This window comes from Oryzias latipes, chromosome 11, assembly GCF_002234675.1.
Source record: "Oryzias latipes chromosome 11, ASM223467v1".
NCBI classification, from domain to species: domain Eukaryota; kingdom Metazoa; phylum Chordata; class Actinopteri; order Beloniformes; family Adrianichthyidae; genus Oryzias; species Oryzias latipes.
The window spans coordinates 22,240,584-22,251,214 of record NC_019869.2 but is presented as its reverse complement, the minus strand read 5'-3'; the positions used below and the strand labels follow the sequence as shown (position 1 = coordinate 22,251,214).

The window sequence follows — 10,631 nt, the reverse complement described above, 5'->3', positions numbered from 1 at the left end:
TTTTCAAGAAGATTCTATACATATATTATTATATTATTTATATATTATAATCATAATTTATAAATAGTATAACTAGTTTTGATATTATCAGCGTTATTCTTATTTTTTATTTCCGCGCCGACTTGAATGCAACCTTTCGGCCACCGTCATCTCACCGAAGGACCGGTGTAGGTACAATACACCAAAAAAAAAAAAAAAAAAAAAAAAAAAAAGGTACAATACACCAGATCACATTTAGAATAAAAGCATAGAATATGTTTATATTATTGTCTTAATAAAATAAAATACCATAAAAAAATAACGAGGAAGAATTGAGGAGTAGTCAATACTCAAATGACAGCTAAAGAAGTAAATTTAAAAACAATCGTAACTACATAGTCTAGTAACACGTTCAACACGATTGGTTAATGCCCCAAGTTTAAAACAACTGAATTTATAAATCTCTTGTTCAAATATTTAACTGTCTCTAGGTGCTACACAATAAATAAAAGGAAAAATATTAAAACAAAAGGAAAGTAAAACAAACGTAACTGTTATACGCTAAATAATTAATGAAAAATTGTACATTTAGCAGTACTTTCTAGATTATTTCAACAAGTAGACAAAAATACATTTTTTTAAATATTGAAATTGAAGTTTGAACTGATTAAAAAAAATTCGGAGTCACCATTTTTCAACCTTTTTAGGCAGCAGTGATCCAAAAAATGCTATAATAGTTGTTTTTTTATGTTTTGAACATTGACAGCTATGTACAAGATAACACAGTGAAAGGAAACAAAAACAAAAAAATAAAATAAAATAGATTACGCAAACCCAAGAATAACACACCTTTAATTAAACTCTTCAAAATTGTTTTGGAGCTCCTGAATTTCCAGTAATGTGATGGTACAGATAATTAAGTGACACGGGCAATTATTTCCATGAACAACAGTGCAGTGGTTGAAGAATACTGATAAGATTGTATGCAACTAAAAAAGTCAATGAAACCAGCTGAAATGCATTTATTCATCGAGAAGAAGCTCTGCAAAAGCAGGTTCGACATCATCTCCCCTCATGTCCATAAATGGTCGCTCTACCCCACATGAACATGTAATAAACAATTATTCAGCTCTAATTGTTTGAAATTGGTCTGACAGTAAGATACCTCCCCTTTTCAACAAACAAAAAAAGAAAGAAATAGATTTAATGATATAAATCTAGAAATGTAACCAGCACCATTGTTAGCTAGTGCAGTAAAGCTACCCTGAGAAGAACAGAGGGGCGTTCACAACAACAGAGCTACCTCTGGATCTGCAGAAAACTGACACAAACTGACACCTGAAGAGGTTAGTGATTAATGACAGTCATTGTCATTTACAATTTACAAGGAAGTTCAGAAAAAGTGGAATACTTTTGTAAACATGTTTTGTACCAGAAGATTCAAACTTAAAGAACACCGAAAGCAAAATCTGTCATGGTGACACACAAGAAGGTGTTCATAGGAGAAATAGTTAGATTTTTCTTCCAATTAGAAACCAGCTGTGTGATAAACACAAAAGGCTTCGTCACCAACGGCCTGGCTGGGTTGGGTCAAAGCATCAGCTTGCTTCGTACCCTGATCGGCAGCACTGCTCACCGGACAAGACAAGGCCTGCCCTGGTTTTGTAGCTGGTCCAGGACTGTAGTTGGCAAAAGCCATCAATTTCATTTGTATTTGGCTGTATTTGGCTTGACAGTTCGCGGTGAGATGTGGATTACTCAGTGGAGCATCCTGGGTACAACCCGTGATGAAATCAGTGGGGGTTTGCGGTTGTCTTGGGTCAGCCTCATAAAACCCTCCTGTGGTCTGAGCAGAGATACTGCCACAGTGGGTGAGAGCATCTCTGTAGCAGGTAGACATGTTGACGGCATCTACAGGAGGAACTCCAACTGCAGGGAAGTCATAACACCCCCACATGCTGCCTGTGTGAGGACCTGCGTCACTCCATGCCACCTGCTGGTAGGCATAGTATTGAACAGCACTGGAGCTTGTTTCTCCATCATTTCTAAACTTCTGCATGTCTGTTCCAACTGCATTTAAAGCAGATCTGTAGCCCTGTTCAGTCCCACATTGTTCCGTTCCACTACAGAAGGATAAGTCTTCTCCATGAGGATCCATCAAAAATGCACTCGTCACTTGAGAGGCTTCATTCTTCCAGATGTGTGGAAACTCCTGACTTGGCCTTTCTTCATACTGTCCTGTGTTGTACGCCTTTTCGTAAAACACCATGTCCCCCGCTGCCTCAGCCGCGTCTTGGTGCTGGTGTCTGAAACCATTGCCGGTGCCCAGAAATGCAGCTGGATCTTGTGTGACATCAGGATCTCCTCCACAGAAATCTTGCAGCGTGTCGCAGCTGTGCATCTGCGCGTCGTCTTCGACCGCATAGGATTGAGAATCGCACGCCAACTCCGAGCCCGATATCTCAGACTGAGCTCGGTGGAGGCCAGAGGAAGGGCTCTTGGCGCTGAAAGACTGCCTCTCCAGGAGCATCGCCCCCTTCCTGAGCGGCAGATTTACAACAAACACCGTGTTTGGCTTTTTCTTCTTCTTCTTCTTCTTCTTTTGCCCCAAAGTCTGTGATTCTCTTGACATCGGGGCAGAGCTTTTCCTTGGAAATGTAGACTTTTCCCCAAAATCTCCTAAAAGAGGAACTATAACTATGAGTAAAGCAACAATAAAAAAAGGGAGGATTTTTTTTTTTAAAGGTGTAGAGAGGCAGACACCTTCAGTAATTTCCGTTTGTTTTTGGATCGGTGCCCAGCCCTCTGAAAGCATCTTTAAACCTGAAAAATAAAAACACTGGGAGTATAAAATTAAAAATCACACACAAAAACCCTTCACCTGAAGGGAAACATCAATAAAAATATGAACAAAAAAAAGGAACAATTCTGTTTTTGCAATAAAATATTTACCCTAAAATTTAAAAGTTGAGAGTTTCAATTTTTTTTCTCCTCTTTAATACAAAAACACTTCTATATTAGTTAATTTCAGCTAAACAACATTAAAGTCTTCCTCTAATAAGCTTTAAGATTCAATCTGATCAGAAAACTATAGACATGGTGGCAATTTAATAGAATGAGGAGGGAAACTTCTACTTCCTGGATGAACAGAAAAGTTGCAGCAGGAGAGAGGAAGTTTCCCCACAGTCGGTCATGTTAAGAGGTCTGCACTTACACCAGTGGTAACTTTTTCCAGAGAGGTGACTACAGTAGGTTTCGGGGACATGTTCTACCTGGGAACACGAGCGACATTCTTCAAACAAGAACAGCATTACAATCAGAATAAAATGGAGAAAGGACGACCCCAAGGGAAGGAGAAAAGGAAGCTGTGAAGATTCATATCAGACAGAAACACACAAAACAACAGGAGAATTCAACAATCCACCAGTGTGCGTAAGACGCAGTTCTGACAACTATCCCTCTTTAAAAACAGTCATTGTTTCACATACATTTAACCCATTAACCTAAATGTTCAAGAAGTCTTTCCCATTACCTACCTGAAAAGAAAAATGATCAGTTCAAATAAAAAGTTTTGGTTTCATTTCCTCAAACTCGATTATTTAAAATCCATTTTGAAACGTAAACCACATTCCAAAACAGTATTTTGTAATTTACAACCTTATAAAACATGATTCTGTTCATCATTTTAAACTACATCCAACTACAGAATAGTTCAGAGGGAAAACACATAGAAAACAAGCCTCTAATAAAAGGCTAAAATATAAAAGCAGGGAAAAAAATACGAAAAACCTTTATATTAAAAATCTAAAATAAAATAATAGTTGGAGGGTGAAGATCTAGAAATGAAAGAAAAGCTTGTTCTTTCTCACCTTTTTTCTGTAAAATTACAGCAAATGCTGGACTAATTTGTATAAAGAGGATACCTTCAGCTCCTCTCTGCCCTTCTCGTGCTCCACTTTCATAGCCAACAACTGCAGAAGCTGACAATTGTATTTCAAAGGTTCATGAACCTCCTGCAGCTGGTCGGGATAAATTTCCACCTACAAATAAAAAAAACAGACTCTTATCTCCTCTCTAATGTGTGGTACATGTGTGTGTTTGCCTTCTTTATTGCTTTACCAGGTAATTGATCAGATGTGAGGAGCTGGTTAGATGATCAATAATATCCTCTTTGCTGGATTTGATGCGACAGCAGTGGCATAAGAAACAGAGAGAGCAGCCGTCCTGACCTTTCAACTCAACTACTCGGGTGAGACCTGTTGCAAACACCAGCAGTACTTGAAATGAAAAATTTAAACAGCTATATTGATTGACACTATGAAGAAGAAATATGGCGTTACAGCTTGTGAAACCAGAAGACTGGCGGTTTAAATGACTTCAAACGTTTTCCTCATCTGTTACTCAAGGCTTTTCCTCACCGATAAGAAGACTGGGTCCTGAATATTGGTCCAGAAAGCTGCTTTCACACACCAGAGATTCCCATCTTTCGCCGTCTTCCGGGTGACTTTGTGAGCAGCTCTTCGTCTCAGGCTCTCGACGATGTTCGCTGCTGCTTGGAGAGATCCCGCCACATTCTGAACCTGGCTCTGGTTTTTTCCGAGAGTTGTGTGGAAACAAAACAATCCTCTGCGACTCGACGGCAGGGTGGAACAACGCAGCGTCCGAAGAGCTGCCGGGTCCACCCTGTTCGCATTTCAGGGTGTTTATCACAGTTAAAGCTGCGGCATTGGAAAAACAAAGAGGTGGTAGTGTTGGAATAATTGTACATAAGTCATCTCATATTTACTCTGAACTTTTGAACTATTGTCTGTATATTGCTTTTCTATGAGAAATTGGCTCTCGAGAACGAGGGACGTGACCCAGCGCAGCTGTCCTGCATTTGATCTGGTGACAGATGATCACCTTTGCTCTGCAGGAGATGAGCTCTGAAACCACAGGGCGCAACAACAAAGCTGTATCTCAAAGGAGCAAATATTTCTGTTTTTTTAGATTAGTTTATTGACCTGTGTGGGTTGCATTGTCCCCCCCCCCCTTTTCAGAAGCATCTGTATGTAGGGAAACACCCTGATTATGAATAAAAGTGAGGAGGCAGACCTTTGTAAACTCAGAGCAAACGGAGAATTGCATGAGTGTGTTCCTGTCTGCTCTCTCTCCACAAAAGATTTAAAGTGACTCCGTGTCCTTTCTTCCTGCTCAAATATAGTTGAGAAGTGTTGGTTTAGTTTAGACCCAACAGGTAGAGAAAATACCCAAGAACAAACAATGCAAAGGAAAAAAAAAAAAAAAAAAACACATTAAACGGCCAACAGATTATTTGATAGCATAAAGTAAAATGCATTTCTGTCAAATCTACGACTTTTGCTCATTTTTAAACTTTTAAAGTCAAGCAAGCCAGTCAAAATGACGACACTGGGTATTGAATCACTTCTTAAAGACCCACTCCAATGAAAAGTTTGTTTTTGTTGTGTTAATATGCTCTTGTGGCATTTTTTAGATGATGGAGAACATATATAAAGATAATTAAGATACAAATTCCATTTCTGAGCATTTTCTTATTTAAATCGTTGTGAATAAGACGCAGATGGAAATAAATAAATAAAAAAGCATATTTGTGATATGGAAAATACGCTGGACATGCCAGAAGCTCCGCATGCTTTGCGCCCTCAGCGCCAACATTTCTGGTGAACTTCTGCTGCTCTGCAGAAACTATGTCCTAGGAAACGACATGGTTTTTCCGGGATTTTGGCTGAAAACGGCATCAACAAAATTAAAAAGACAAGACTTTTTTCAAAAGATCAAAAGATGATCGGAGTGGGGCTTTAAGCACCGGCCGGACTGATTCCATACTTTCCAGTGTTAGAATAACAATTTTAATCATATTTGAAACTTAGGATGGGAAAACATTCACTAACCGTAGTTTTCACTCCAAGTTGCCATCTTCTGATGTACAGCATCTTCAACTTCTAACAACTTTACATAAAAATGCAAACGTGACTAGATGCTCTCTGGATCTGCAGTAAAAGCTCAGCACGCGGTAAATATGGCGTACCTGAACATCGCCGGGTCCCTCTCTGCTCTCCAGCATCTTGGCCAGCGCCATTAAAGGCCAGGCCTGCTTTGACAGGTCAGAGTTCACCGGCCACTGAGAAACTAAATGGGGCTGAGAGGCTTTCTGCCAGGGGACAGCGTCATCTGTTACAAAAGGCGGTCCACGGCAACGCTGACATGACTCACTGGCGGCACTTACAATGTAGTTGTATCTGTGGAGACTTCCCAAAATGTGATTCCGCATGTCAGCCATGTCAAGCCGACGCACGCACACGTGGCAAAAATATACCGCCGCCCTGTTCTGCGTTCCCACGTTCACCACTTCCACAATACTGCTCAGGCCTGCAAGAACATAAAACGGCGGATGTTTGGGAGTCAAGAACGGGGCAAAAGGCGAGCGGGAGGGAATTCTGCTACCAACCAATTATAGGCTGTAATCTGTTCCTGTTGTTCAGATAGGTCTTGAGGGAATCGAACAGCTGGCTTTTGCTCGAAACGTCTACAAACAAGATAAAGCATCAAACCCTTTCATGGAGGAGTCAAGGGCACAAAACGGTTGATGAAATGTGTTGCTGGAACCCCCACCTGGCTCCATCATGCAGCTGAAGAAACGCCACCTGTACACAGAGAGACCAATTCAAAAACACCCGTTTCTAATTCATTTCTGTTGAGATCATGCAGTATTTACTGTAGAAAGCGACCTGTGCGTGTTGAAGAAAACATTTCTAAAAACAGAACTTAAAATAAAATAAAAAACAAATATGTCACTTTTTTAGACTACAGTGTCATCAAAGATGAAATAACTGAAGGAAAAATACAAACAAAAAGATGGAAGAAAGCAAGCACAAATCTTTTTTTGTGGTGAAAGTTTCTGTTTTGCTATTTTTTTTCTGTGTTTTTGGCAGAAGATTGTGTTGTGGCCTTTGTGTTACTTTAGTCTGAAAACTAGTGCTTTATAAATGAAGTTTGAGCGGAGAGACACCCCAAATCACATGACCAATTTTAAAGAGTGTTTCTGACTGTCCATTTCTGCTGTTTTTTGTTTGTTTTTTTAAAGTGGGGGCTTCAAACTAAATACAACATGAGGTTAAACTTTGTTTTGTTTTTCAGTTACCTCCAAGACTTGAAAAAACATTCAGGTTAACCATTTCTTTTTGCAGAAATGGCCACAGCAGGCAAAAAGTGTGAAATCGCTCTTCATCCCATGAAGTAAAATCGTCATCACATCATCCATTGATACATTTAATGCCGCTGGATGCTGGACAAAGTTCATGGGAGGTTGTATGGGAGGAGAGGGGCAGGAGATGTAGGGTTTAAAAGTTTTATGAAAGGAGATATTTGAGAGATGGTGTTATTCCAACAAAAGCTAAACAGCCTTCAACCAGGAAGGACTCAGCTTGAAAATGAAAAGACACTGCTCTGAAATGACACAAATCGTGTGTGGAATCTGATTCTTAATGTAGTTAATTAAAAAAAAAAAAAAAGGTCTGAAACATTGGCAGCATTTTTATTTTGAAAGTTATGTATAATTTTGTTGTTTTACCAAAACTCAAACAAGCTTGTGATGTGGTCACACGTGTTCAGCCAGCAGTGACTTGGTGTCAATCTTATTTTGAAAGTTGTTTCAGGAAAATCAGAACCAAAAATGCGTGAGACATTAGCGCATTTAAGTGTGAAAGGTTGCATTTAACTTTGCAGTATGCTCAATTTCAACGCTGTTTTTTAACACGTTTAGTTGAAGTGAAAAATAAGCTTTGTCAAAATTTGCAATGTTGCAAAATATATATATATATATATATATATATATATATATATATATATATATATATATATATATATATATTTTTTTTTTTTTTACACAATTGTGTGATTTTAGGTACAATGTGGCAAAATGACAACAAAAAAATCACTGTCAAGTCATATGTAGATGTGGTTGTACTGAAAAAACTGATACCAAACAAGGCAAAGTTAACAGTTTTTAAGCTATACTAAAAATAAACAAAAACAATTAAAAAATCCCCCCAGATTCCTAAGGATTAAGCTGTTTAGTCCACACCCTCCTGTTTCAGCAATCCTATTGCATTCTGGCAAAGCTTATAATGTCTTTTTGGTCATACACCAAGATTTTATTAAAATCCTTCAAATCCCATGAGAAAAAATATGCTTTAAAGAAAGCCAGTACAAGTTCTGGTCAATTGTAGTTCAATTCCAAACCATCCTGTTCTTACATTAACTAAAAGCAGAGGCTTTAAAAAAAAGAACATACATGTCAAATTATTACTCTTATATACATGTAAAGTCCAACTGTTTCTTTTGTCTAACATGAATTTAAAGAAAGTGTGAAAGCATATTTGTAGTACTTAGATTGGCAAATTCACAACAAACTTGATGGTATTCTGGATTATTTTAAGGTTTAAGCTTTTTACTATAATTGACAAATGAAAGTAAGGGGGGGGAAATTGGATCTCAAGGTTTTTTCCCCCATTCATTCATTCATTTTCTAATCTGTTCTATCCTTTTTAGGGTCACCAGATCCTATCCCGGCCACTTGCAGGCAAAGGCAGGGGACATCCTGGACAGTTGCTTGTCTGTTGCAGGGCCACACATCACACACCCACACACTCTCACACTCACAACTAGAGACAATTTAGAGTAATCAATTAACCTATGAAGCATGTTTTTGGACGGTGGGAGGAAGACGGAGTCCCCGGAGAAAACCCACACGAGCATGGGGAGAACATGAAAACACTCAGAAAGGTCCCTCATTGATGTTCTGTTTCAGGTCCCCCGGGGGGCCTGAAACAGAACCGGGGGCCTTCTTGCTGTGAGGAAAGAGCGCTAACCACTGCGCCACCGTGCAGCCAAAAAATTAACAAATCAATGGATCATGTCATCCGTTTTTATTCCACCATTTGCTTACAAATAAACATGTCACTGTGTTGATTGATTGGTGTGATTCAATCTTTGACCAGTAGATGGCAGTAATGTAACGTTATATTTTGACAAAACACGAAGTAGTCAGTTTGTTGTTTTTTTGGGGGGGGGGGGGCATTTGTGTTTTAATATACATTAAAAGAAATGTTCAACTGCAGAATAAAGTTTAAAACTTACTTCAGTGACTACTATTTGAATAGGGACAAATTAGCCTTGACGATTGCCGTTTTGCAGTTTTGTCAAATAAAAATTACCACTTTTTGACTTTTGGGGGGTTCAAAAATATTTACTAAAAACAAAGATAAGCAAAAAAACAATCCTAACACAGAGCTGTCCTTTTTTAAAATAAATTAACAGCTAACGAACCACTGAGCCAAAAACAGTTTATAAATCAGTTCATAGTCAACTTTGACAAATTGATCATAATTGTGTACAAGTTTTGTGCTCTGCTCTGTTACCACACACAGACACACAATCTTATCTACAATTGATATTAAACTAAACTTTTAAAGGAAACTGTATCTAGACATGATCAAAATGCAAGTTTACTTACACGCATGGACCGGTGACGTGTTTTGCTTAGCTCGTACCTTCCTGAATAACCGATTAGTTTTCTTGAGGTTTATCAACCGCAACGACTGTGGTTGCAGTACTTCCTTACCGCTGAGACCCACAAAACGCTTTCATCCTTCGGCCAATCAAATTAACTGGTTTGTGCACGTGACCCTGCAGCATGAAAAGAGGTAAATTGGGGACATTTCCTCTGAAAAATCTTTATAGAAGCCAGGAAAGTAAGTATCTGCGAGCCTACACGAGTTTTTTTTTTAATTTTGCACTTTTTAAATGGTATTTTAAATAAAAACAGAAAACTAAGATACTTTTAAAAAAAAGTCAAAAATATTAAAAGTATAAAGATAAATATTGAATTTAAAAAGGATAAAATTCATTTTTTATTGAAAAAAGTGGGTTGTGGTAGACTAATTTCTGAAAATATTCTATTTTGCAAAACTTCTTTTGAGGATAATGCTATCCATAACATGTAGTATTATAAAAGATATCCTAAGGTATTTTTATTTAAACCAAAATTATATATATTCTAATGAATGCCAAAATTTGGTTTATAAAACTAGTATCCTGTTCTAAAAAAATGTTTACATTTTTTTTTTTTTTTTTTTAAAGTCGTTTTTTTTCTGGATGCACCCTGGAGTGCCAATAACAGAAAATTCTATAAAAGTAAAAATGTTCCCTTGATCTTGTTACTAACTTGGCTAACTTTATCTTTTTAGATTTTGACATTTCCAGTGTGTCATCATACACATTTTAGCTCTGAATAGGACATATTATGGGGATGGATGAGAATAGGTGTAATTTCACCTATTTGGTGAAAATTATAAGGGAAAATGTCAGTTCTGTCACTTTCTTGCAACAGTTGTCATTTGTTTTTTGTGGGTTTTTTTGTATGCTGGACCTAAAGAATCAATAGGAGCAGGAAATCACCTTTTGGCCTGTTAACTCCACTTCTATGTGTTTTCACAAGTGTTTAGTTGTGTAGTGATTTTTTAAAAAAGCAGCTGGCATCTTACCACTTTACATCATAATTAAAGTAAATCCTGTTAGTGGGTTTTAAGGCTTTATGTTGTTTGTGCTGCACTTTCTGAAGGCTCCAGTCC

General features: G+C 37.9%; 1 protein-coding gene across 4 annotated transcripts; it reads right to left on the bottom strand.

The window, feature by feature from the left end:
• Positions 1-813: 813 nt before the first annotated feature.
• LOC101158213 lies at positions 814-9,773 on the bottom strand. Of its 4 annotated transcripts, none has more exons than XM_023960144.1 (12): positions 9,515-9,773; positions 7,142-7,285; positions 6,613-6,644; positions 6,449-6,526; positions 6,029-6,369; positions 5,892-5,949; positions 4,398-4,697; positions 4,099-4,235; positions 3,903-4,019; positions 3,194-3,251; positions 2,743-2,802; positions 814-2,658 (listed from the first exon to the last, which is right to left on the bottom strand). In XM_023960144.1, the coding sequence occupies exons 3-12, from the start codon at positions 6,623-6,625 to the stop codon at positions 1,508-1,510; spliced, it is 2,313 nt and encodes a 770-aa protein (XP_023815912.1). In that variant the 5' UTR covers positions 6,626-6,644; positions 7,142-7,285; positions 9,515-9,773; the 3' UTR covers positions 814-1,507. The 4 variants fall into 4 exon arrangements, with proteins under 4 accessions (XP_023815912.1, XP_023815913.1, XP_023815911.1 ...); XM_023960145.1 differs by lacking the exon at positions 7,142-7,285 and having other exon boundaries at positions 6,029-6,151; positions 6,227-6,369; XM_023960143.1 differs by lacking the exon at positions 7,142-7,285.
• Between the last annotated feature and the right edge of the window lie 858 nt (positions 9,774-10,631).